At 41.9% G+C, this 27421-nt stretch overlaps 4 protein-coding genes across 16 annotated transcripts in view; all 4 read left to right on the plus strand.

Moving 5' to 3' along the window:
• Positions 1–38: 38 nt before the first annotated feature.
• Positions 39–3228, plus strand: CCNB1 (cyclin B1). Its single transcript, XM_074813619.1, has 7 exons — positions 39–290; positions 496–693; positions 1077–1235; positions 1635–1871; positions 2309–2449; positions 2747–2857; positions 3121–3228. The coding sequence occupies exons 1-7, from the start codon at positions 39–41 to the stop codon at positions 3226–3228; spliced, it is 1206 nt and encodes a 401-aa protein (XP_074669720.1).
• Positions 3229–4592: 1364 nt separating this feature from the next.
• On the plus strand, positions 4593–11844 carry CENPH (centromere protein H). The gene is made up of 9 exons (XM_074813620.1): positions 4593–4711; positions 4865–4920; positions 5604–5649; positions 6066–6140; positions 6809–6865; positions 7754–7817; positions 8088–8139; positions 9320–9480; positions 10904–11844. Exons 1-9 carry the CDS (start codon positions 4593–4595, stop codon positions 10994–10996), a joined length of 723 nt encoding a protein of 240 aa, XP_074669721.1. The 3' UTR covers positions 10997–11844.
• Positions 11845–11977: 133 nt separating this feature from the next.
• KGD4 (alpha-ketoglutarate dehydrogenase subunit 4) lies at positions 11978–18653 on the plus strand. The gene is made up of 4 exons (XM_074813047.1): positions 11978–12081; positions 12875–12938; positions 16967–17169; positions 18382–18653. The coding sequence occupies exons 1-4, from the start codon at positions 12043–12045 to the stop codon at positions 18397–18399; spliced, it is 324 nt and encodes a 107-aa protein (XP_074669148.1). The 5' UTR covers positions 11978–12042; the 3' UTR covers positions 18400–18653.
• A 395-nt stretch (positions 18654–19048) lies between these two features.
• Positions 19049–27421, plus strand: part of CDK7 (cyclin dependent kinase 7) — a 34496-nt gene continuing 26123 nt past the window's right edge. For 7 of the 13 annotated variants that reach the window (XR_012621600.1, XR_012621601.1, XR_012621602.1 and 4 more), the window contains exons 1-7: positions 19049–19292; positions 19819–19878; positions 21082–21115; positions 21697–21760; positions 22988–23055; positions 25003–25071; positions 26657–26767. Coding sequence is in view for 9 of the 13 variants with exons in the window: in XM_074812344.1 (XP_074668445.1) it covers positions 19261–19292; positions 19819–19878; positions 21082–21115; positions 21697–21760; positions 22988–23055; positions 25003–25071; positions 26657–26767 (438 nt within the window). In the remaining 4 variants the exon portion in view is untranslated. The remainder of the gene's footprint in view (positions 19293–19818; positions 19879–21081; positions 21116–21696; positions 21761–22987; positions 23056–25002; positions 25072–26656; positions 26768–27421) is intronic. The other 6 variants (XM_074812345.1, XM_074812346.1, XM_074812347.1 and 3 more) reach the window with 5 other exon arrangements.

The following is a 27421-nucleotide window of genomic DNA, read 5'->3' on the forward strand; positions in this document are numbered from 1 at the left end:
CGCGTACGGTGAGGACAGGCCGCCGACTCCTCTGCGCGATGATCAAGCGCAGACTGGCCCCCACTGGGAGGCTGCGCCCCCGCGGCGCCCTGGAGGACATCGGCAACCACGGCCCTGAGCCGAAGATACGGGCTGAAGCACAGAGGGCGACGGCGGAGGGGATCCGCGGAGGGGAGCCAAGCACCAGCCTCGTCACCTTCGTGGAGAACGCGGCCAGCAGTAGGGCGCTGGGGGCCGCCGCTGAGGAGCAGCCGCTGCCAGTGCAGGAACCCCAGCCGGAGCCCTCTCGGGTACTGTGCGCCCGCTCCCCAGGCCGGGTCTGCGGCATCGGTCCGGGCGGGGGCACGGCCAAGGCCTCGCCCGGTGCCCCGGGGCAGAAGCCGTGAGCCCCTGCAGCACTCCCGCCCTGGCGGGTTGCCGGGTGCAGCCTTCGCTTGGCCCGCACTGGGCGGCGGAGGGAGGTGCTGCCCGCGCTGATCCAGAGTTTCCTCGTAGCTGGAGCCTCCGGCTCCCACCGCCCTGGAAACACCTGGATTTGCCGTGCGAGAGGACAAGCTGTTTCGGGCTTTTTCTGATGTTTTGCTTGATGTGGAACATGCAGATAAGGAAGATGAGGACGTAGAAGATGATACTAACCTGGACTTGTGCGTCAGCTATGTGAAGGACGTCTACAAGTATCTGGGAGAACTTGAGGTTGGTAAGAGTAGGTTAGAACTGCAAGGGGCGTCTGCTCACACAGTGAACCTGTCATTAGTTCATTATCAGCTTGGAGCTGGTATTCACTTGTGGATTTTCCCAAGACACAAATAAGTGATCCCTCAACTTAAAATACAAGATTAAACTGAGCTGATAACATAAACAGGTCCTGGTGGTTAGACCAATTAACTAGTAGTACTAGTACCATGTTCTTTGTTTACTAGAGATGGGTTAGAAAGAAACCTTGTGCCCTGTGGTGTACATCTATGGGCTATGCCTGTACTGAACTCCTTGATAAGCCTTAAGATGCAACAGAGGCTAGGCACTGCAAATGCTTCAGCCAAGTGACTACATCTATTAACCCTGTTCCTTCCACACAGAAAAATCAACCTGTCAGACCTAAATACCTGGCTGGTCGGGAAATCGATGGGAACATGCGTGCCTTACTAGTAGACTGGCTTGTGCAAATACAGATGAAATGCATGCTCCTCCAGGAAACCTTGTACATGACAGTTGCTATCATTGATCGTTTCCTGCAGGTGAGTGTCTCTTGCCCAGTGTCAGGTAATGCTTTTCCCCTAAGCTCTAAAGCACAACCAGCACTGATCAGTAACACCATATGTAGCTGGACATGTTACCCTTAACACAATACAGTTGACCAGCAGAGGGCATTTGATACTGAATTGTATGTACCACATAACCCTCTCAGCTATGAACAGTGACTTGATACACCAAAATTCCTTACTCTTCTCCCTAATTTGGTCTCAAAGTCTTCTAATACCCCTGCAGATGCCAACAGAGGTAACAGATGATGTACAGTTACTCTGTATATGCCAGAATGAACATCCTGCTATGGAACAAACCTTACATTGGCTACCTTGAAAAGCTGTGTTCCGAGCTAAGTCATTCAGATAAATCTCTACTTCATCTTACTACAGGACAATGATGTTCCCAAGAAAACATTGCAGCTGGTTGGTATCTCAGCTATGTTCATTGCCAGCAAGTACGAAGAGGTTTATCCCATGAGTATCGGAGATTTTATTTGTATAACTGGTGATGCTTACACAAAGTTCCAAGTCCACCATATGGAGAGGAAGATCCTGAAAGCCCTGGACTTTTGCCTGGGTCATCCCCTCCCTCCACACTTCCTAAGGAGGATTGCAAAGATTGCAAAGGTAATGCTGAGAACAGGCATTACTGTAAGCAGCATCTGAAAAATATAATATTCGACTGTGGCAGCTTGTTAAAATGCTTCAAAACTTTTGAGTACTGCAACAGTTCAGCAACTGAGCCTGGCTGAGACCTGTCTCCCATGTAGAAACAGGTCTTGTTTGCTTTCAGTCGCCCGAGCCTAAACCACCCAAAACCAGAGTTAAAATGCCTGCCTGGTACCGCAGGTAACCACCCAGCTGCCACTGAAAGGAGTGGTCCTAGACTATGAACAGCGTAATACAGCTCAGGACTCCTCTGCAATTAAGCAACTTAACATTTCCATTAAGTGATAGGCTTAAAATTTCACTAAGGAAGTATTTCTTCCTGCTTGACTAAACAAAGGCTTGACAGGATGCTTTTGCCTTGAAGATAGCCAATACTCAACTCTGACTTACTGCAGGTGGAATTCAAAGAGTATTCCCTGGCCAAGTACCTGATGGAGCTGTGCATTATAGACTATGATATGGTTCACTTCCCTTCATCCAAGACTGCAGCGGCTGCTGCCTGTTTGACTCTGAAACTCCTTAAGGGATGCAAGTGGGTAAGTCATGCTTGTCAGACCACCTCCTAGTGTGGGACTCGGTGTACCTGTGCACCAGCTTAAAAGGCCACTCTGGGCCAGGTGCATGCCTGCTGCTTCCCTCATGGTATCTCAGCATGTTCTTGTCCCCCCATGGTCCCTTCCAAGGGGATAGGACTAGGACAGTAACTGTCAACCCTCCCCTGCAAGACAGGAGACTGCAATTGCCCAAGCCCAACAGAAGACAAAGAACTTGATGTACTCATATTGTTCTAGCAGGCTTGTCTAATGACAATGTCTAATGACTCTTCCTTTCAGACGCCAACTCTGGAGCACTACACATCTTACACTGAGAGCGACCTTTTCCCAGTTATGCAGCACATGGCAAAGAACATTATTATTGTGAATGAGGGCGGTACCCATTATTCAGTAAGAATTGCACAGTGAAGGTGGGGAGTATGTGTGATTAAGTGTCTGAAGCTGGCTCAGCTGAGCCACTGCTGTCAGACTTGAATCAGACTGAATCACTTCAGGTGAAGGTCTCTATCTTGCCAAAGTGGCACCAGCCAGCCATGAAATGGTCTTTTATGTGCTAGGATGGGCTTGGCTTGACCAACCACCAAGCCTCAGACGAGCTGGAGTAGTGTAAGTTTGTGAACAGGGTACACTTAATCAAACTTCTCTCTCTGCAGGCAATCAAGAATAAATATGCCATGAGCGCAAACAGCAAGATAAGCACTGCTGAAGAGCTGAATTCTTCCATTATCTGGGATCTAGCTCTACCTGTAGTTAAATATTGATAACTGCTATCTGAACTCATGCAGAACCTTGGTACTATGTGTAACTGTGTGTATAATGTATACTATTTCTGTGTTTTGGGCTTTGAATAAAACATCTCTGCCTTGCACTTGTGGTGTTTGTGGTAGAGAATAGCATCTGCCAGATTAGTCAAATTAAGAGTGCAGTTTTATTAACTTCAACAAAAATCTACTACAATAAATATGTATTAATAACATATCTAGTAACTGTTAGCTCTACCTCTAGGAGAATACCGGTCATAGAATACTGTCTGCCTTTGCTTAGAAGTGATTAATTATTCTTTGCCTACCCCTCTTGTTACTGTAATTTTGGTCTCTAAGACTTAGTTTGATGTTTTTAGAAGGCAGGCATTCTTTATTGCAGCGCTGGATGCACAGGGGATCATTCTACCTAACATGCATACACTAAAACAAAAGTTCATTCTTTATATTCCTTAAAGACATGGATATTCACACACTTTTCCATAGTCTCCACCTTTCTGCCTATCTATTACATTTATATAATGCTAGTGCTGCAAAATTACATTATGCATATGGGGGAGTCTCAGGTGATCGTTTGGGGAGTTAGTCCCCTACTCCTTTTTCCCTTTTATGATCATGAGTCTTTTGAGGACAATTTCTTCTCCTTGGATGTTTCCCAACTCTGTTGTCTGGCCAAGATGTTCATTCTTATCCGCCCTGTTGGAGCATTTCTGCCAGGATGTATGTATTCTCAAGGTTAGGGTATTCTCTCTGTACATTTTAATCACTTAGGCCTTGTTAAAGATGAAGTTAAGCATTGTTTGGTAAAAGAATTTCTTAGTATTTAAGGTATAATAGATCACCAGTTGTTACAGGTCTCAACTTGCAGGCACCAACTGCTTGCAGGCATCAGCTAGCAGGCATCACTCTCCCCATTTTTTTTTTGGTCTTTGTTACATGTATTTAACTGTATGCCTGTTGCCCTTCAGCTATTTATCTGAAAAATACCTAGGAGAAGGCCTGCCTTGTTCCCTTCTTGTGCCCATTGGGGGTGAAGGATTTTTTTACGGGGAGGACTTGAGTGGGGAATAAGCTCGGCAACTAACAAATGTCATTCTGATAGCCTGAGGCGCCTTGCGTCGGACACAGGCCTCTGGTTCAGGCCCAGCTGTTCCCCCCACCCCGCCCTCAGGCAAACTGCCTTCCCGCCCGGCGCCGGCCACCGCCGCCCGCCTGGCGGCCGAGCACCGAACCGCCGATATAGAAGAACAGGCCCCGGATTGGCCGGAAGCGCGTGGGTTGCCTGGGGGCCCCGCCCTGGCAGGCAGAAGCAATCGTCGGCCGCGCTGCTGAGGGGCGCGCGCGGGATATTTGAATGCGCAGCGATGGAGCCGCTACAGCGGGAGCCGGCCGGGGCCGAGACTGAGACTGAGGCTGAGACTGAGACTGAGGCCGGGGCCGGGGCCGGGTCGAAGGTGAAGGTGGACGTCCTTAAACTGCTCCGGTCAGTGCTGGGGGGCCCGGGGAGCCGCTGGGGTTGTGGCGACTCTGAGCAGGCCGGGGTGAGCGTGAGGGGCGGTGGCTGCGGCGGGTCCCCCTCAGCGCCTGCTCTCCGGGGCTGCGGCGTCTGACCGTTGTCGCTTTGCTTCTGCTCTAGCCTGAGGGACCAGATGAAGCAGCAGCTTATGGAGTACGACACTGCAGTTCATGCCAGTAAGCTTATCCCTATCCTAACTCCCTCCAACAACCCCCTGTGCTGCTTCTTAATGTGATGTTACAGTAATAATGCGATATGGCTAATGTATTCATTTTGAAAAATTATCTATCAAAAATGCTCATTATAAAGATGAAATGTTTTTCTTGGCTGAGCATTTTACTGCATTTCTTTGACAGCTCTTGGACACCTGTTTGAATGCTTACAAAACTGCCATGTGATTATTGCCCACTGCCCTTTCTCTTCTTGGGTTTTCACTTTAGACTCCTCTGACACGTGATGACGGTTTTCAGGAATCTGTTTACCGGGGTTGAAGTCTTACTAAAAGTCTGCCAAACTGTTTGGCAACAATACTGCTTTAAGGTGCTTCTTGTTCCCATTGTATTTCTGTTACTTAAGTCTTCTTCCACTGAACAAACCAGCTCTATATATAGAGCAATGTTTTGAGCTAGCTCTGGCATGTCTAAAATGTGCTTATTGGGAGTATTTTAAGGCCTAATTATTTCTCTGATACAGCTGATTGATAGTGTAGCTTTACTAACAGGGGAAGGGTTGATAAGGTGTGGAGATAGGACTAAAACTACGTTGTTAGTATAGCCATCAAACTGCTTGTCCTTTATGCTCTGTAGATTGTATTTAAAAGTCTCTGTTGTGCTTTTTTAGTGACATTCTTTCTTTGCAGATCAAGAAAGTTACCCTGGTCATGTCAAAGAAAAGTTTATCATGAGGTATGTCGTTGGATAACTTCAAACCTTTGATGTATTTTAAAATAAAGAGGAGAAGGGTTAAGAACTGAACGTAGAGGTTCTTTTCTAGTTACTCCATAATAAATCTCTGGATTAACGACCAGTACTTTGTAGAAGTCTGGTGAAAATAAAGGAAATGAAGAGAAAATATGGGGAAGAAATTTTATATTTGATGTGGCTTCTAAATTTGCAATCCTTCTTGTGATGGCTAGAATTCACTAATACAGTTCCATGTGCTAAAAATACTCCTGGCTTTAATAATTTGAGATTTACAGGAAAAAGTCTTACTTTAGACATGTAGAGAGCAAGTTAAAAATGTGACATTGCTGTTAAATTTTTTGTTATCTTCACACTGGGATTGGGGTTTTTTTTGTGTGTGTGTGTTTTTTTTTCTTCAGAGGCAGAGAAGTTTTGCAAAGAGATATGGAGGAAGCAAAAATCTCTTTTGAGAATAAGACGTTAGCCTTGCAAAGGTAGAATTTTCTTTCCATTTATTTGGAGGTTTTCTTCTTGTTTATGTATGCACATATACATGCACATATACATAATTCTGATTAAAATAGGATTTCAAAGTGATATGGTGTGTGTTGCAAACATGAGAGATTTTAGTACCATTGAACCAGTTGGAATGCAAATGGAGATACCATATAGAACAACAAAAAAAAAAAATTTACAAGTTGAAACAGTAAACCCAGAGGTTCCTGCAAAATTGAGAAAGCCTGACTGTAAAAATCAGTAAACATATTTCTTGGCAGTATTTTAAAAATACATACAAAAATATGGAAGTTGCTAGGTGTTATACATCTCTTCTGTTACATGGCTGTTCGTTTGAATTCCCACCTTTGCCCAGCTTTCCTTCTGCTGACTGTGGGACTAACGGTGTCCAAGTATGTTTCGCAAGAGAGAAAGGACTTGTCACCCTCACAAATAATCATTGATATGCCTTTCTTGTCCTACGAGTTAAGCCCCATTATTTAAGAAGTGTGATGTTTAAAAGGTACTCAGTACTTTATATATGTAATTCCAATGTGAAAATGGACATAAATGGAACCTTGGAAATATCTCTTCCATTACTTGTCTAAATCTACTTCTCTCAGTTTCTTATCAGTTCTCATTAATGTTTCTTCCCTACACTACACAGGAGCCAACTTGTGATTGCCCTGAGAAACAGAATGAAACAAAATGATAATGACTCACGGTAAGGTGTACTTGAGGAAAGGATGACTAGAAAGAAATGGACTTTACACCATTTAATGTGACACATTTCTACATTACTTCATTGTACCTTTTTTAAAAGCAAGCTTCCTTCTAGTTTTGACTGAATGAGATACCATCCACCTTCTGGCTAGAATCAGCATGATCAGACCTTTTAAATCCAGGGTGGATTTATATTTGGGCTCTGAATTAACCAACCTTTGATTACAGAGATCATTATTTTTGATTCACTAGTGAAAACTGTTTCTAGTTAAGAGGTTTTTTTCTTTAATGCATAAGTTACCTATATTTATAATAGCTGAGTGTGTTAAGGCTTTTAACAGAGTCTTGCCTCTGCTTTGCTGCCTTCATTAGTCAGCTGTATAAGAGCTTTAAAAAAGAACTGAAAGTTTCAAACATGTTTAAAATTAGCTTTTAATTTCCTGCCCAATATTAATGGGTGCATACATATGAAGTGTAATATGAGAAATTTAATTTCTGTCAGAAACACAGCTGAAAACATTGCATCTCCATGATGTTCCTGACACACACCAGAATTCAGAAGCTTCGATTTCTAGGCATTTTCAGGTGGTTAGGCTTCCTTGATACCTTCCAAACTCTGTGATTTGAAATGTTAGACAGACTTAACTGAAACATTAGGGAAACTGAAAGGGAAATAAGGAGACTGGCCCCTATAACAGTACCTGATACAATAACTGTAAAAAAAGAAAGGATGTGGTTTGAAAAGAAAAAAAAAAAAGTAAGCATGCTTTATTTTGGTGTTAGGGGAAATGGGGATTTTTTTGATTAATCCAAATAACCTTAATTCAGAATTTACGTTGTTGACTCATATTAATGGTCTCAAGGTATGCAACTGTGTTTCTTTCCTTAGACTGATCATGGAAACTGTGAAACACATAGTAATGCTCAGCAGGGCAATAATTGAATATCAGCAGGTAAGTGGCAGTTGTAGCTTCTGTTGCAGTTGTGTTTACCAACCTCAACATGGGCAGGAGCGCAATTTGAAAGTAACAGGATTGCACAAGTCATATGTGGCCCAAAGGGTGCGGTTTCTACTGATGTTAAAATTACTGACATGATTACTTAAAGCAAGTATGTAAGAAAGTCTGCTTCTAGAGCTGCCCTTAACTGCTTTTGTGGATTGAATTAGCATCATCTAGAATTTTTTGGAGCCAAGAATCTTGGAAATACTTTTTTTCTTTCAGCAAGCACGTGAGAAGGAACAGAAATTGATTGACATTAAAAGGAAAAGGCTCTGTAAGTGTGTTAGCTATACTGACTTTGTTTTATATTTGAATGTACAGTTCATATTTTAAAGTTCTTCTTGTAGCAATATTAATTTACATCTGAAGTAACTGTGAAACTCTCAACACAATTATCAAACTTCTGAAAAGAGTAGGAATTACTGTAAAAATGAGCTGTTGTGTTGTCTACTTGAGCATCAGACTGACACATTATAATGACAGATGCAAGAAGATACTCAAAGAGAATGTGGTGGTGCTTTATTATTTAGTGTAAGCTCCCCAGAAAAGTACACATCATTTAGTAATCTAAATCTGTCCTACAACATCTAAAGGATTTTTTTTGTCAGACTGAACCTTTATTAAATGTTTACAGAATAGGGGAGGGGATTTACCTACAAACAACTCTCGTAATAGTATATATATTCGTATTCAGTAGGCTTATCAGAGTAGGTCAAATCTAGATGTGAAGTCAATGTTCAGAACTTAATAAGGTAAATATGGTTTTTTGAATGCTCCTACTGTCCTATGACCAGGTTAGCCAACATGTTTTAACAACTCTTGTTTGTTTTATGCATAGAAAGTTGCGTATATGTTGACAGTAATGAACAAACACGATAAAATATCCGTCTTCATAGGAAAAATCAGCATCCCTACTATCTTTGGAAATAAGGGAAGGAGTGCTGTGTCAGCATTCTTTCAATGTATAAAATGTTTTTTTTCAGTCTAGTTTTTAGCCTGGTTTCCCATAAAAAACTAGTAATATTCACAGGTGTTGTCTATATGTCTCTTGTATGACTTTGGAATTTCATTTTGATCAAATTTGAAAAGGGGAAAGGGTCTTAAACACCTGACTATAAAAGTTGTGACAGCTGAAGACAGGGTGTAGGACAGATGTTCATATTATGGTCCATGTCTGATGGAAATGCAGACAGCATACAAAGTCCTTCATTTGCTAACAGCCAGGGAATCAGTCGATATACTTTGATACCAGGTAGCCACAGCACATGTTGCCTCTTGTGTAAAAGTAGTATCTTGAGGTATATTGGAGGGAAGGGATGGAGCAGGAAGTTAGGGTTATTGTAGTGGAAGATATCTGTGAGATTGCAGTGGAAAATATCTGAGGAAAAAAGCATATCTTTAGTTCTACTGCTCACCTAACTACTTAACATTTTGTTTTCCTAATAATGGAACAGCACTAAAAAAAGCTGCACAGAAACTACTGCAAATAGATACTGTGGTGAAAAAACAAAAGGAGGCACAAACAAGTATGCAAGTGAGCAAACTGCTGGAGAAGATGCATGATAACTTACAAAAAGAAAGAGAGATGACTACAGTCATTCAACATGTCTTCCAGGTAATGTGTTGTAGCTTTTAGAAGCAAGTTTGCAGATTTGCATTACAGTCAAAATAACATGGTGTATGGTAAATGTAACTTCAAACAAAACTGTGTTTTCTAAAAACTTTTAAGTAATGATGGTAATGGAAAAACTACTGTATGGAAGGAAAACTTTATATGCTTTAAAGGCTAAAAGCATGAAATTGCCACAAACTTCTTTGGAATAATTATTTATGGAGTTTAGAGACAGTATATGGAGTTTAGAGACAGTCTGTCAATCAATCTTTATTCTTTTGTTCCCTTAAAGGTACAAAAATAATGGGTTTTTTTGAGAATGTCTGTCATAGCAGTGGCTGTATTTCCTTACACTGAGAGTCAGTCCTCCCCCCCTCCCCCCCCAGTCACTTCCCCCATCTCATAGTTAGGAAAAATAAGTAGGTCTTAATCCCATGATACCAGTGAGCCAGGCTGCTGCTCCTCAATCTGTCCCATCTGGCCATGCATGCTTCTCTGTGTCGCCCACTGCAGCCTTGTGAAAGCCTTGGCCTGCAGCTGCAGCCAGTCTCCAAATACTTTCAGCAGTGTAGCCTTCAACCTTTTGGTTACCCACGTATCAGATCCTGCAGTCTGTTATTCTACCTCTCACTGTGTGACTTGGCTTCCTTCGCCTGGCCCCACAGATCCGTGACAAGTACAAAGATGGGAGGCATAGTGAATGGTAAACTGTGATTGCAGTGCTCTTGAGTTTATCTGCACACAGGTTATGAAATCCCAGCTAAGCGCACACAAAGTTTATTTAAAAAACTTAGACTTGGGAAAAGAGAGAACATATTGGCAGGCTTCAGGTAGAAGACGATATAACCATGCTATGAATCTGGATGATCAGAAGAATTTCAAGAACAGAAAGAGTGGCACGTGTTTTTTGAATTGGATGCTATGTCTACTACTAGTTTGCATTGATAACAATGTTACATTTCAAATTGAGAATGAGAAATTAAATATTTTAGTGGGTTTTATATTAGATTCCTAGAATTATCTCCTGGTTTTGTATTCATGAAATCTTCTGAGCCGTAAGTAGAACAAATCTTTGGTCAAATTTAATAATTCCCATTTTCAATCCAGAATGGCAGGGTGAGAACATTAACTGTGTTATCTTGTGTTTGAGGAAAACTTTTTATGTTAAAAAAAAAAAGCTCTAAATTCCTATGTTTAAAACAGGGATGGTGTGCAAGCACATTTCAAATTCAAATCACCTGTGTGTGGACAACAGAATCTAAACCAATACATATTTCTTCTTTTTCCCCCCATCCTGCCTACTTCAAACACTGCTGTCCATTTCAAGGGTTTCCAAATTAAAAATTAAAAACGAGACAGCTTTTGAGAGATAAGGAATAATCCTTTTTAAAGGCTTTTTTAAACTGGTAATCTTTCTTTCTTATAGAATATCATAATTGGAAGCAGAATTAACTGGGCAGAAGATCCATCTTTAAAGGCAATTGTTCTACAGCTTGAGAAAAATGTCCACGTTCTGTGAGTCAGGATAAATGGTGTTCAATCTTGTAGCCTATGTGCTCAATGTATTAACCTTGATAGATTAATATACATCAGGAAAGCACACTTTAAGATTTTGAAAATTTAATCTTTCTGAAAGTTGTTCTCTCTAGAGACTCAGAACATAGCCATGCAACTCTCTGAAGTGAAACTTAATTCCTGGTACACAACAAATGTTTGAACAGGTAGCATAGCTCATGAAACTTGGCTGGAGCCACTTCATAGCTGTCCTGTCCCAAGCGCTCATTTCCCTCTGAAAGGTAGCAGTAACACAAGAAAGAAGAATGATCTATATATTTCAAGCTTTTATGTAAAAGCAGGCTTAAAACAAGGCTCTGCCATTTCTGTCCTCTTCACCTGGGCATCAGCATGCTGGAGAGCTCAGACAGGATGCAGAAGCCTGCGCTGCCTTTGTGGAAAGCCCAAACTGGAAAACCTAAAGTCAGTCTGTGGGGTTTTTCAGCTGTTCTTTAGTTAAAGCATTATGTACAATTTTAAACACCAAAAAGTTTATACTTTCAGTTTTAACAGTGCTATGTGACTGTGCTACATGCAGGTTAGTTAAACAGTGTCCACCAGTAGATGCAACCTATAGATCCTGTCCCACGTAGCAGAATATGACAACCCAAGGGAAAATGCATTTAAAATGGAAGAGGTGACTTCATGCCATCAACTATGCCATCTGAAATATATTTGCTACTGACAGTTGCGGTTTTGCTTTACGTTTTAAGAAAATTAATAAAATCAGCGTGTAATATTTTTAAGTGTTGTCAATTTTAATCAGCTTTTTTAAGTCGAATAATAATAAAACGCAGACTTACTCGAAGCGGATTTTTTTGGTTTGTGGGGTTTTTTTTACTCGTAATGCGCTACCCCTCCGTTTTGCTGCGTTCCTGTTTGGCTCAGCCCTACCGCCCGGCCACGCCCACCGCAGCGGGTGGGCGGTGCCACGCCTACTGTGGGCGTGGCCCGGCGCTGCCCCTCAGGCGCGGACGGAGGGGCGCGGCGCCGCGGCGGCGTGAGGTCACCATGGGCAGTAAGATGGCGGCCGCCACTAGGGTCGTTCAGGTAAGGGCGCTCGGCAGGCGGCCCGGGGCGGGGGGCGCGGCTGGGGCCGGGAGCCCCGCTCGGGAGGCGGGCCTCGCCTGGCGTGCGGCCGCCAGGGCCTGAGGCGGCCGGGGCCTGAGGCGCCGGCGGGGAGGCCGGTGTCCTTGGCGTGGGGAAAGGCGTGGGGCGGGGCCCGCCCCGCCCGGTGTTGCCGGTCATTTGATGGCCGTGCCTGGTTCTCGGGTACCAAAGGGTGCTACAGGGCGGCCCGCACCCTTCTGTGCGCTGTTCAAGAGAGGGGGAGGGCGCTAGCCATCATCTCCTTTCTAAGCCATCCCTCTTCAAGGTGAAGGTGATCTTTTTCAAAAGTCGCGTTTCAGACATAAGCTGTGTGACTTCGACTACCAATCTTTATAGGGTTTTTTGATGGACCTCGTCAGTCTCACCCAGCCAGCAGGACAGATATGTACAGGCAGAGCACAGCTAGTAATTCCATGTGCAGAAACTTTATAATTGCATTTATGTGACTGCGGTAGCTGTTTCTGCAGGCACACACACTGATTGCTGTGAGAAAGGCAAGAGAAGAGTTTTTCATGTTCAGGACGTTAGGGTTGAGGGGTGCCTTTAAAGCTGAAATTTCTCTGTGGGTGGACATAGAATGTTAGTAAGTTTATCAGAGTGGTGGTGCAGAAGGCAGCGGTATAGAAGTGATTGTTTAATAAGTTGTATGTTCCACTTATTATTGTGAAGGCAATGTGTGTTTAGAAATGTATTTTACTCTCCCTGTCTCTCCTGCTGTCTTGCCTTGTTCTAGGTAGTCAAGCCACATACTCCATTAATTAAGTTCCCAGACAGAAAAAGTGGTCCCAAACCTAAAAGTAAGTTATTTAATCTCTAGATACAACTTGCGCCGCCTTTCTTTGCATTGTTTTTTATAAGAACCAGCACACAATTTTTGTGCTTCAGCTACACAACTCAGCTGATTTTGAGCAGGGTTTCTGAAACACAGTTGTTCTAGTTTGAAGGCAAGGCTTTGACTCTTCCTTTTCAGACTCTGTATAGCTGTGGGAATACACATGATGTAGGCATGTCTTTATTTCTTGGTCAAAGGAGATTCACAAAGATTTCTAGCATTGTTTTTCTATTTATATATGTCTCATTTTTCCGTATACTAGTATTTGCCTGAAATGATTGTGCCCAAGTCAGTTTGAAGCAGCTTTAAGTATTTCATGATATTTGTAGAAATGATGTTGCATTTTCATCTTTTCTAAGTTGGAGTGTGAGATGTCTGTGGTATTTAAAACCCTGATTACAGCAGGGAGAGCCATCCCACTGTACATTTTAAAATGTGTTTCCTTGTGCTACTAATTAATGCTGAGAAAAAAATCATTTTCATTGCAATCTTTGACATTGATTTTTATACGTACAGCTATGTTGATATTATAGGATTCCCAATACTGTTGCCTTTAGACATTAAATTTATGAGTGATGTGTTTTAATATTCTTTTTGAGTCAACAAAGCATTTGAAACTAAAGTAGATGTCTAAAGAAGCTGTTATATTATTCTCACTTGTTTAGAAATGATACTGTACCACATTATTTGCCACAGCATTATCACGTTTGTGATTTATAGCTTTAATTTATCCGTTACAAAGCATCTACAGTGCACATTGGTGCCACTTCTGACTTACCTGTAAACTCTTCAGGAACTATTTTCTGCAACAACTTTCTGTCAGAATTTTGTATGTTGTGCACAGTTCAGCCAAATGCCAAATGTTCTAATGCCTCTAATGCCAGCGAACTGCTTTCTCAGAGGTTTGAAAATGTGTTACCTCTTGTTTATCTCTGCATCAGAAGATTTTTGTGACTGTATCTTTTAAGTATTAAGTATGTTAGACTTTTCTACCTTAATCAAATTATGTCATATCATCAGTAAATTGCAATTTACTTTGTCTTGCTTGAACGCTGTAGCAATAACTGTGTTCAGTGTACTAGACTATTGCTTCTATGTGGCCAAACAGCTCTGCAGATCAGGACTAAACTTTCAGGGACATGGGTGCTTGAAAGGCCAGCCAGATTCTTTTACTACATTACTACTGCAACAGGATGGTTTCAAATGGGGGAGGGAAAAATGTAGTAGTGACTGTATCTGAGCTAAAGCAACAGCAGTATTAAGTCTGGTACTTTTGAGCCTTGACTTCTGATGATTTTATTTGGCTAATGCATCTACTCCCAACTACACTGCAGACTGAAATGTAAAATAGAGGAAAATCCTTGGCAAGTGTCTAGACGTTTTTGTGGTGTATGAAACAAACTTGGAGAAACCATTTCTTGTTTTTTCATTTATAAGGTGTGTTATTTCTTGAAATAAAAATATTTTGCCACCTGTTCAGAATATGTTCTGTCTGATGGGCTCTCTTCCGTCTTGCTCTGTTTGGGACCTTCTGTTGTTCCTGAACCACCTGATCAACTTGGGACTTTCAAATACAGTCTTCTGACCGGCAGTTTCTGAATATGCCTGTCAATGGTGGCTTGCTTTGTTGTTTTTTTTTTTTTTTACCAATGGTGGTTTGATCACATTGCTGCAGGTGTTTGATGTCCCAGTCTTTCTCTCAGATTCACTATGGCTAAAACTGGCTCCTCTCCTTTGTCCTCAGTGGTCTTATTGGAGTGTCGTGACTAGAGCCCAGAGGCAGCTGCTCACTCACCCCCTCCCCCTCTGGAATGGGAAGGAGAAAGTAAAACAAAAGGGTCTGGGCATTGAGAGGACAGGGAGGGATGCCTCAGCCACTATGGTCACAGGCAAAAGACAGGTTCCTTAGGAGAAGAAAAAAAAAAAACCAACTTCAATTTAATTCAAACACTAACAATAACACCACTCAACAGACAGAGTGGGACAGTGAGAAACTTTACCACATCTTAAAAACACCCTCCCCCGCCCCTCCCTTCTTCGTGGGCTCAGTTTTACTTCCAAATTCTCCACCTCCTTACCCCCAGTGACACAGGGAATGGTGTTACAGTCAGTCTGCCTCTCCTTCTTCCTCAGGGGGAGGACTCCTCGCATTCTTCCCCTGCTCCAGCATGGTGTTCCTCTCACAGGAGACAGTCCTCCACGAACTTTCTCTGACATGAGTCCTTCCCATGGGATGCAGCTCTTCATGAACTGCTCCAGCGTGGGTCACCCTCACGTGTTGCAGTCCTCCCAGCGCCAACTACAACAGCGCGGGCTTTCCACAGACTCCCAGCCTTTGGGTGCAGCCACCTGCTCTGGCGTGGGGTCCTCCCCGGGCTGCAGGTGGGCATCTGCTCCACCAGTGACCTCCATGGGCTGCAGGGCACAGCCTGCCCTCTCACCACGGGCTGCAGGGGGGTCTCTCCTCTGGCGAACCTCTCCCTGCCCCGCTTTCTCCTCTCTTCCACTGACCTCAGTGTTTGCATAGGTATCTCCTTCACAACTCCCATGCTTCCTCCTGGGTGCCCCTTCTTAAATACATTATCACAGAGACATGGCCACCATCACTAATTGGCTCGGCCTTGGCACAGAGGTGAGTCTGACTTGGAGCCGGGGGAGCTTTGAGAAGCATCCTCTTCCTTTCTTCCACTGACTTTGATGTTTGCCTAATCAGGTGCCCCCCTCACAACTACCACACCTCCTCCCAGATTCCCCTTTTGATACTTTATCACAGAGGAGCAGCCACCATTGCTAATTGGCTCAGCCTTGGCCAGAGGTGGGTCTGGGAGGCAGGGGAGCTTTGGGAAACTTCTCACAGGGGCCACCCTTGTAGCCCCCTCCCCTGCTTTCAAAAACCCCAGCACACACATAAACCATCACAGGAGGCAGGAGGGAGAGAGGCAGGCAACGCAGTGCTATTTTAACTCCTTGCATTCTTTGACTCATCCAGTCTTGATGCTGCCTATTTTAATTATATAGTCCCTCTGTCCCAGCTGTTTAGATGTTGCATTTGTCTTGCTCATTTTTCAGGAGCACTGAGCAGGATTTCCTGTGGAAGCATTCTGCTTTATTAGGTGTTTTAACCTTATACAGAGAGGTTTGAGTTCTTATGAAGGAAACATACTGCTGTGAGACTCCATCCTGCCTGGTGGGGATAATTGCATACTTTCACTGTGAGATCAGCTATGGTGGGACAGACCTAAGGTTCCCAATGCTGACTTTGACAACACTGCCCTTTTGCCATCTCTTCTCCTATCCTCAAACTCAAGGCAACTTCTGTAATGGGAATTCCTTAAGCCTTCCTGCCGGCCCTCATCTGTAAAATACTTCATGCACTCCATGGTCTCTGCATTTCATTAATGTTGCCCAATATTTGGTGGTCATTCTGGACATCACTAACAAAATTTGATATTATGCCATTTTGTAGTATTAAAAATGGGTACAACATTGCATTGCTTGTTGTGGTATGTCTTAGTTGTGAGTTTTATCTTTCTCCTAAGCCTTACCTCTTTTTTCACTTGTCTGTCTTTACAGTCAACAGTGAACAAAAAACATCATCTCAGTGGATCTTAGAGATTTATCTTAGTTATCTTTCTACATAATTTCTTCCACACACACATTTATGATACTTTATGCTTTTTAAGTACAGCTTCCCAGTGAAAAAGCCTTTGTTTATCCTAACAGAGATTTATCTGCTGATTTATCTTCTGTTTCCACATCAGTATTTCTGCCACTCAAACATTCTTTCTTTCATTGTCAGAGTTTTCTCAGTATGCTCTTGGTATATTTAACACCAATAAAACCATATGGTGAGTTGTACAGTATCTTAATTCTTTTAAGTATTTGTTATAATGAGGAATATTGTCAACAGCTGATAACTATTATTTGCTGCTTATTAATTAATTTTACAGTCTTGTTATATTTCTGTAAATGGTTTTGCAATCTGGGTTTCAGTACAGGAATCTCTACAAGCAAGTGTGCCATCTCTCCATGCTTCAAAAGCACAGGAGTCTGTAGGAGGCAGATCACCAGCCTTTCAAAATATTTCACCTCTTAGTAGAGTACAAGGTACACCAGACACTTCTGAATTAGCAAGAACCTTACCTCAGAAATACAGAAGGAGACTTATGTCAGATGAAGAGATTGAATACATTCAAGTAAGTTTCATTTAGTGGTGTATATTGTCTGTATTTACCCGACATTTAACTTATTTCTACACCTTCTCCAGAGTTTCAAATAACGTATTACATTGTAATTCTTGGTAAGGGTGTGCTCCTAGCTTTCATAGCTTTGATGCACAATACCTAAGCTACAAATTCTTAATACAGAAGGTACCCAACTCTCACTACTTAGTAGCTTGTGGTACTAAGATAGGGGCTTAAGATAGACATGCAGATAGCTAATGATGGTCATAGCCTACATTAATCACTGTCACTACCTGGTTTGTAGCAGCTGTTTAATGTGTAATTTGGATGTGCTGGACAGGAGCACAGGAGTCTGCTCTTAGGCCAGTGAAAGCTATTACCAGATAATTGAAGTCCAAAATATTTCTCAAGCTAGTTTTTATAAGTTACTTATTAGTAAGTTAACTCTTGCATTTCTAGTAGTGGAACATTTTATTAAACTTCATACAAATATTTTCTGCAATATTTACAAATATGGCATTGTACATGAAAGGGAAGAAAAACCTGCTTTTGTTCTGTAATTGTTCTCAGCTGTAAACACCAATGATTAAAAAGGGAAAATGCACAAAATTGGAAGAACTTGTGAGATGAGTGTGAGTTTGAAATGAAAATGCTTGCATGCTTTGTTAAATAAGGACATCTACAGTGTAATCATGTTAGTAGAGGAAATCAGTTTTCCTGCATGTATGTGGGTAGGGTATTATAGTTAGAAATAAACCGAGTTATTTACCATATTAATACACTTCTTGACCTGTAGCATAAATTTTCTAACGGTGAGGTAAGTTGTAAAATAATTTTGTTGGGAAAATAATGAATTTGAATACCTTTCTGATTTCTCATAAAGATTGTAATGGCTCACCTTGGCTTTGTTTTTACTTTGCACTTTGGAATTTGGTCAGTGAAAATAATTCTAAAACTTGTGTTCACTAGTGCTGCGTTTGTCAGACCTTTCTAAAGTGAGAAAGAGTCAAGTTTCTTCGGAGTGAGAGAAGTGGAAGCAGCTGTAATTGTAGGCTACGTGTCTTGATATTTTTGTATTTGCCGCTGAAAAAAAATGGAGCAGTTACTGGTAGATGCTGATATTTGACACTCCGTGTGTGCTCTTAGATAACAGTGCAGAAGATTTGATCTCCGTTTCCTGTTCTTTTAGTGAAATATATTTAACTGCCCACTTTTCTTTTGCAGCGTGGAGGTCCAGAATAAGTTTGGAAGATAGTTTGTTGGCCACTGTTGAAGAATGAAGCATTGTATTCACAATAAAGGTCTTTCCTTAATATTAAGAATTATTGTACACTAACAGCTTTAATAAAAATCCCTACGAAGGGTGAGAAGGTTAACACAACACACAATAATTTGTTGAGAAGGATTTTCTGTCGATGGCTAACTAGCAAGTGAATATATTTGATGTCCGCACCATTAAAATATTTTTCCTAATTAGCCATTTGCAAACTTGACAATCTAATGGAGTAATTTGATTTTTCTACTTCAAAAAAAAGGTTTGGCTGCCTCATGAGGAATGCTTTTACGGGCAGGAAAGGGACACTGAAGCATTCTCGGGGATTACCAAGCCTTTGTGACTGTTCGAAGCAGTTGTGTCGTTTTCCCCAAGTATCAGATCTGAGGTCGGGAGCAGAACAAAACCCGGTTCTTCTGGGTAATTTGTTAACTGTTTCAGAAGACAGCCCTTTGTGTCCAATTACAGTTAGAAGTCCCCAATCAGAAGGCTTTTTAATGAAATGGTAGCACGTGAGCCTTGGCCATTGGCTGTGCGGGCGGAGGGCCGGCGCCGCGGGGAGCCCCCGGCCGAAGGGCCCGGGGGCAGCCGCCCCTGGCGCCGAGCGCCCGTCGCGCCTCCGGGACGTCACGGGGCGTGGGGGCGGGGCCCGGGCGCAGGGGGCGTGGCCAGGGCCGCGGAGACTCCGGCGGTTGCGAGGGGCGGGGCAGGCGGAAGCGGCGCGGGGCGCGGCGCGGGCAGTATTAAAGCCCCGTCGCCGGCCTTGTCGCTCCTTCGCCAGCCCCCGCCGTCCCCGCCGGCGATGGACGCGCGGGCGCGGGCCAGGCGCTATGAGAAGCTGGACTTCTTGGGAGAGGGGCAGGTGAGCGGCCGCTAGGGCGCGGCGGGGGGTGAGGGGAAGTAACCGTGCGTGTGGGGTGGGGGGTATGTGGGAGGTGGGATGGGGAAGAAGAGCGGGAGCGTCTCGGCGCGGGAGTCCCCGCTGTGAAGGGCCCTCAGGCGGCCCTGGTGAGGGCCCTCTCGTGGCTGACGGGGCCGCGGCGGGGGGAGCCCGCGGCCCAGGGGCTGCCTGCAGCGGGGCCTGGCCCCGTCTCGCCTTCCGCACGTGGCGGCGGGCCCCAGTGCGAGGCGGGGGGTGCCGCGGTGGTAGGGCGAGAGAGGCGGCGGCTGGGGGGGAGGTCGTCCCCCACCAGCGTGCTGACAGCGGGGTTTCATGGCTTCCTCCTGAGGGAGGGACCTGGCTCGGGCAGCTCTCCAGCCTGAGGATCCGGGCCCGGGGGCCGCCTTTGCCGCGGCAGCGTCCGAGCCCCTGAGAAGGCTGCGCTGGTACAGACAGGCCCTGCCGCTCGTCTGCCCCGGCAGTCACGGGAGCCGCTCTTTCTCCGCAGTTTGCCACAGTCTATAAAGCGAGGGATAAGAACACCAACCAAATCGTGGCTATTAAAAAGGTGAGTGTCAAAATATTTTCCCATTGTATGATCAAGTGTCTGGTCGCTCTTGACCCGCCTAATAAGTTTTTTTGGCCGACTTAATAGGCGGATACGTATTTTTGTTTCTAGATCTAGTTAATCTGTCTTTAATGCCTTCCCCCCGCCCCAAGAAGAGAGACTACCTTCAGTCTTACTACGTTTCAGAGTTTCTGAAGGGTTACCTCGTCTGTAACTTGAAATTTTGATTATTTGTTAGATTTATTTTCAAACTCCAGACCTTATTAGTCCTTGACAGTGGCTTTTTTTTTTTTAACCTTTCCTCCTGCTGTGCCCGATTTCCTTCAGTCTCCAGGAATCTTACTCCTGATTAAGTTTTTTAGAAGTGATGGTAATTTTTGGACAAAATTTGATAAAAGTGATCTTAGATCTACAACTTATCTGTTTGAATACAAATGTTGAATATGCCTATGTTGTCATAACGTGTTTCACTTCATACTATTTGAAGAGATTGCAGGAAGTTTTTGTATTAAAAATAAGTGATTAGCTGTGCTTTGTGAGGGATGAAAAATGCATGTTACATTGCTCTGGTTAGTTAAACAAGCCTACTTTCCTAGGCAAGTTGAACCATATCAATAGTAAGTAATTTTGTTTGATACACTAATCTCTTTTAGCATTGTAATACTTTTTTCATATGGTTACTACTAGTAGCAGGTGTTGTGAAAAGCATTCTTGTTTTTATCAGAATATTTTCTTTTATCATCTGGAAATATCAATGTCGTGATTCTGGACTTGAAAATTTCAGGGCAGTATGTGATTGAGATAGAAAGACTTTAAGCCAGCCCATACAGAGTATGCTAATTTTACTAGAATAATTCGAAGACAACTGTCAAGTACTTTGCCCTCATTTCTCCCTGAGGAGAAGCTGGTTAGTTGTATAATAAAGCTTTGTGGCTACAAAGCATTTTATTCTGCCAGTGTGCATTATGTCTGTTTTCAGCGCCATCATGACTATTTTTAAGCTTTTATAAAAACTAATGCTGTAGAGGCAATTATTTTTTTTAAGAGGAAAAAAAAACCAACAACCCAAAACCAACTCGAGCTGGTAAAGTGCTTCATGGTACTGAAACACATTTTACTTTAGAAGAATAATACTAAAGAACATATCCCCTACTGTTGGGGCAGGTGGCTTAACCTTATATAATACAAAACATTTCTTTTCAGATTAAACTTGGACATAGATCAGAAGCTAAAGATGGTGAGTTTTAAAACAAATTCATGCTGCAGAAGCTGTGCTTTGTTTGGTTTGTTTTTGTAAATTGGTACATAAACTTCCTACACCATAACTTGCCTGAGAAAAATGAGCTGAACTCTCAGTGTAAGGCTTAGTAGAGGATTGCCTCCCAAACTGCAGGGTCAGAAAAAAGCAGCAGAGATATCTGCATGCATAGTCTGCATATATGTCTAAATACGAGTATATAACAGCTTAGCTTCTCAATTTAAGTGGAATACAAACATGGATGTAGTGTAGAATAATAACCTTTATGGCACTGAGTTTAGAATAGCTTTTTGTATTGATGCATCTCTGCCTTAAATATTTAAAACAGGTGAGAGTATTTATCTCTGTTTTCAGATGTTTCTGTTGTTCTATTTTTGTGATTTATGCTGAGACAAAAGTTGATAAAAACAAGATCTTAAAACTCTTGTCTCTGTGTGGGTTTATGTTGAGAAATCAGTTTTATAGAGCAGTGTTTTTTGATCATGTGCTCTGCCCAGCCATGTGCCTTCAGGTGTAGATATTGCAAGTAAAAACCCAATAATCTTGTTCTTCTCTTGCAGCCTGTGTGGTGCAGTAGAATTTTATGTGTGTGTAGGCTGCCATCCTTCAGAGATCCTGCATCAGGTTACCAGTTTTCTGGTGAAGAATCTTTGCTTTCCACTCTCCAATTCCTTTCTAAGGGAAGAACTTTTAAAGAGGCACTTGAGCACTCATCCCAGAATCTCACAGTTGAGCAGACTGCCAGAGAGTCATGATCCACCTGGCCTTCAGTGAACTAATGTCCTTTAAGGACAGTTATTACCTCTGGCCTATACAATGTCTAGCTATAGTACAAAGATGTTATTAAAAATAATGATCATGTCTGGTTTCCCAGTGTTATCTGATAACCTGGTGTACTTTTTTTGAATCTAAAGCTTTGCCCAACCAAAAGAAACCACTGTCAACTTCATTCTAAAGTAGGTAATTAAAATAGACAAAGCAGGAGTGTGAAGTAATCCGTGTAGCTTTGCTCAAAACCTTGCTAGAGTCTTACTTGTTGAATCATACCCCAGGTATGGGAGAACACTGTTTTTCAGCTCATGTGCAGCTGAAACTTCATGCACAACGTACCACAGGAGCATTTGCTTGTCAGTCAGTTTTTGTAGAAGCCATTTTTGAAAGAGGAATTGTTACCCTGCAGGAGTCATGGTTTGATGCAGTGCAGTCAGTGTGACTGCTGAAGTGCAGTTTAACATCCCACCACCCCCCCCCCCCGTTTTTTCCTCTATAAAATCTGTCTATTAAAGGAGTGAAGCAAGGTTGAGCAGGTTTAGGCCACTGTACCTTTTATACCACAGCATGAATATAGAAAAACATATGTGCCTTGCCTTATCGAATAATGCTATGTCAAAAAAAAAAGAGATATATTCATGAGGTTTGTCCATGTGTCTCCCTCTGCAAGCGAGGCACAATGAAGAACTGATACTTGCAAGATGTAACTTTTCTTTAAAATAAAACCAAAGTTTACAATACCCTGAAAAAGGTGGCTTTTTTCTAGGCTTTTGCTAGGACTTTTCCATTTTGCCAGAAGGGAGACATGTTACTTCATAATCTAAATCCATTTACTGTGGTGTAGAATTTATTTGCTATAGAAGAAAGTGTATGTCCACTTTTGTTCTGTAGAACTCTACTTATCTATGGCAATGCGCTTGTTAGTTAAAAAATTGTAGAGTAGTGAGAAAGTAGTTTGTAGTAATAAATCATCAGTGAGTAACAGAATGAGAGGTTTCTTTGGAGCTTAATCCAAAATTTTTAATTTTGTTCTGTCATCTTTTTTTTCTGCTTTGTTTTCTTTTTTTTTTTTCAATGTAGGAATCAACAGAACAGCCCTCAGGGAGATAAAATTGTTACAGGAGCTAAGCCATCCCAATATTATTGGTGTAAGTAGAATGAATGCCACTTCTAGAATCAGTCCTCAAATACTTCTGGTACTGGTTCAAACTGAAATTTAGAGTTAATTGGGTCATGGAGATGCTACTTAATTTTATTTGAGCTATTTTTTCCAGCCCAAAATGGGCAATAAAACAATTGTTATGGCAAAAGACCTTTTTCAATAGCAAAGTAGTTTCCTATTGAAATCCTCTTACTTTTTAGCCTGGGGCTATGTGGATATTAATGGTGGGGAGAATTGTGGAAATTTAATTACCTGATTTTGCATCTCTGTGATAGACTTGCAAACGACTGCAGTGCTGAATTTACCTGATTGTTTGCTTCACATAGAACTGGTGACAGCCAAAACCAGACTTTTGTAAGCAATGGTAAAGTGGTATTCATGTTTTAGGTTTTAGTATTGATAGGTAAAACCTCTGTTGGAAGGAGTAAACCCCATATCTTTTCAGTTGCATTTAGATTGACTTCCAGCTACAGATACCCAGCTGCAGCTAAAGATATTTTAAAACTAGCTAATAGTGATAATTCGAGGGTCTGCCATAAATACCAGACCAAATATGAATTTTCCAGATATTTTATTTAACTTGTTCAGAGTGGAAATATGGTTCTCTTCTGGATTGTGAGCTTACTCTGAAAGTGGTTGCTTTAGCTATCAAAGTTAGAGAGTGTGCAGAGAAAGACAACTGAAATGGCAAAGGGATGGAGCATTTTCTTTATGAAAAAATCTGGGATTCCTCACTCTGGAGAGGAAAAGGCTGGGAATGGGGAGGTCTGCAAAACTGAGGTGGTAGGTAAAGTGCATGCAGAACTGATACTTGCAAAACTAGAGGTAAGAGATGTGTTTAAAACATATTTGTGTTGGGAGGCAGGGCAGGTGGAAATTGTACTGCTTGACACAGTGTGTAGTGAATTTCTTGAATGTGTTGCCATGAGCCTTGTAGAAGCAGATAGCATCAGCAGTTCAGAAAGGAACTGGACATATTTATGGTCAGCAAGTCCATAAGCAGGTACTAAAGGCAGTAGACAAGGTTGTACCCATCTGAGTCCTGATAAAACTGTTGTGGATGTTGGAAGTGTAAGGGGCATGAATGACTAAAAGCGTCCAAGCTCGTAGGCTCACCTGTGTATTATCTCCTGTTGCCATGGTTTCTGCAGAGTAAGAGCATGAGTGTGGTCACTGCCGTTAGGAACTATGCAGACAACCACCTTGCAGTTGGGTAATTCACATGGGCATCATACGGAGACTGTAAGGAATGAACCACACCTTCCTGGAAGGTGTGGAGAGCATACCTTCCTGATGTTGAGGGTAGAATACCAAGATAGATGATCTGTTGTTCTTACTCAGCATCATGCTTGTGTTATCTCAGATTAAAAACTGATTCTGTCATTATACAGCTTCATCCTAAGAAAGGGCTGTTTGGATATTCTCCAAAGTGTTTTATTTATCCTAGAAAGCTTGCTACAAAGATGAATACATGCCTAAGAATATCTTTGAAAGGAAGTTAACAAGCCTAACACTTAGAATTTCTAAATACTGCATGCTTACAGGAAGCAGATACACAGAGCTGAATCCATGGGAAAACTTAGTCTTGTCTCAAGAAAGGGTGGGAGTTCTGTAGAACAGCAAAGTTTGGGGAGAGGACAAGGTGTGCATAGATTATCTGATGCAGCTAACATGGTAAAGTTATTTCTTTTTTTTTCCTAACTCCAGGAAGGAGGAACAATAGTGTAAAATGATATTACCGTACTTAATGGGAATTTTAGTGGGGGGGAGTCTGAGTTAAGAAACTAAACTGAGTAAGAATTTTTGTATTGCAAGTCAAAAAACAAACCAGTTCAGTAAGCTGGAAATCCATGTGCATTGTACAATGGTGTAGAATTTTAGAAAACTGGAAGTATTAAGAGTATGCTTCATCATAATGTATTTTGTTTTACAGCTTCTAGATGCATTTGGACACAAGTCCAATATTAGTTTGGTGTTTGATTTTATGGAAACGGATCTAGAGGTAAGATTTTTTTTTTCTAGACTTTTATTTCAGTATTTTCAAATGGCTTTTGAAAATCCTACGTTAACAGGTTTACATTTGCTCATGTTAGAAATGTGACTTTCATTATGTTAGTTGATCAAGATCTTGTCTTAAAAGTAGTTTGAATAATTCGACAATTTTTGTGAGATATCAGCAGATAATGCCTTTACTTTTAAATACTTGTCAGCATGATCTTCAAGAATCAGATTATGTTTAGTATGTTAGTTTTCTGGGACTGTCGTAGATCAGCATCTCAGATTGCAATTGATAAGCATAGTATCATCAGACATGTTCAAGTAAGAGTGATACTAAAGTACACCAAATGATGAGCTGGTACTAAAATCACACGCACCTGAACCACACTTTTAAATGTAACAGTTATAGGTACTTGCAAATCAGCATCTTGCAGTTGTTTCATTCTCCCAAGACTTTTTCAGTTTGTCTTTGTGGAAGTCGTTGAGAGATTTTGCAAGTTTCTTCATTTTTCAAGACTGTCCTAGATGGCAAGTCATGTCAGATCTGTATATACACACATTGTATCTTCTCTGGACTGAAACTAATGTAGTTGTTAAGCTAGCTCATTACACATACGCTGTTAAGATCTGGGGCTAGCATTTAAAATGTTAAAAGAAAACATTGACAGGCTTTCTGAAACCTAAATGAATGCGAGACTGGAAAAGTTAAGTTTTTTGCAAATAGAAGTTAAATTAATGAATAGACTTTCTAGAGGATTCGTTCTGTTTACTTAGTAGCTGCAAGATTTGGAGCTGAAGAAGATACAGTGTACAAAGAGGAATGAAACACTGTTGTACTAGATAATGCTGTGGTATGCAGAGCATTCAACTGTGTTGTGGTATCACACCTTCATTTGGGACTGCAGCCTGTTGTGATTGGTCGTGTGCTGCATGCATGTAATTTTGTGTAGCCTTAGCTATTTTGTAAGTCTTAAAACAACTTAAAGTTTAGGAAAGGCTATTACTGAACTGGACAGTAATATCAACAAGCAAGTTTTGGGGAGTAGTGTAAAAAATACTTTCAAACAGCGTGTTTACATAGAATTTTAATGTTAAAAATTAAAGAATGTAGAAAATGTAAGTGGATTTGTTAAAATGTAGTAAATTGGCCATACCTTCTGGTCTTCTTGGAAATAGAAGAGGAAACCATTGCATTTACAAAGATTAGATGCTTAGGTTGCACGTAGAAAGAAGGAATACGTGGGAACATAATTTCAAGTTTATTGATGCTTTTATCATTTTTATGTGTATGTCTTTGTCTTGTAAATTTGGGTATCAACCTGGAACTGAGGTAAAATAATAAGCTTGTGTTTCCCACCATTTTCTCATTTGCTAGTTATGCAAAATTCATGTAGCCTATCTGGACTCTCCATTTCTATTTCTGATCTCCAGAATAGACCTATTTTTCTGGGAAGAGGGTGAGAATGGTAGAGAATATGTGACTGCCAATTTGAGATTTGTCTTAAAGGGTGAAATAACTTTTGAGCAGAAAGCATGGAAGTAAGTTAATCTTGCATGGTAAACTTTACTATCAATCTAACACTTTACAGGTTATTATAAAGGATACTAGTATTGTATTGACACAATCTCACATCAAGGCATATATGCTGATGACACTTCAAGGATTAGAATATTTGCATCAGCACTGGATTCTACACAGGGTAAGCATGTACTAAATTGAAAGCCCTTATGCTGTAACAAAAGTCACATTGATAGAATTTGAGTCTAAAGTCTGACAAAGATAGCCTTGAAGATCAGATGTTCTTACTCCATAAGTATTCATGCTAGCTGCTTTGGAGTACCAGAGGTGTTAAGAATACTGATGTGGTTATCTTTTAGACATAAACGTGTGTCTCAAGTTACCTGTGAGTTTGATTAGCACTGTGAACTGGGCCAGGCTGTGATGGATTTAACATTCTTCACAACAGCCTGTATGGTACCATGTTCCGGATTTGTGCCTAGATGAGTTCTGATAACACATCAGTGGCTATTGCTGAACAGTGCTTGGGCACTGTCAAGGCTTTCTTTTTTTCCCCACTCTGCCCCTGCTCCAGCAAGTAGGCTGAGGGTGAGCAAGAAGTGGGGAGGGTATACAGTTGGGACGGCTGACCAAAGTTGGCCAGAGGGAAAATATTTTCCATCCTCCTGGAAAATATGGTAGAGCACATGGAAAATAAGGAGGTGATTGGTGACAGCCAACATGGTTTCACTAAGGGCAAATCATGACTGATGAATTTGGTGGCCTTCTACAGTGGGATTGCAGCGCTGGTGGATAAGGGAAGAGCAGCTGACATCATCTACTTGGACTTGTGCAA

This window comes from Strix aluco, chromosome Z (genome assembly GCF_031877795.1).
Source record: "Strix aluco isolate bStrAlu1 chromosome Z, bStrAlu1.hap1, whole genome shotgun sequence".
In the NCBI taxonomy this organism is placed as follows: domain Eukaryota; kingdom Metazoa; phylum Chordata; class Aves; order Strigiformes; family Strigidae; genus Strix; species Strix aluco.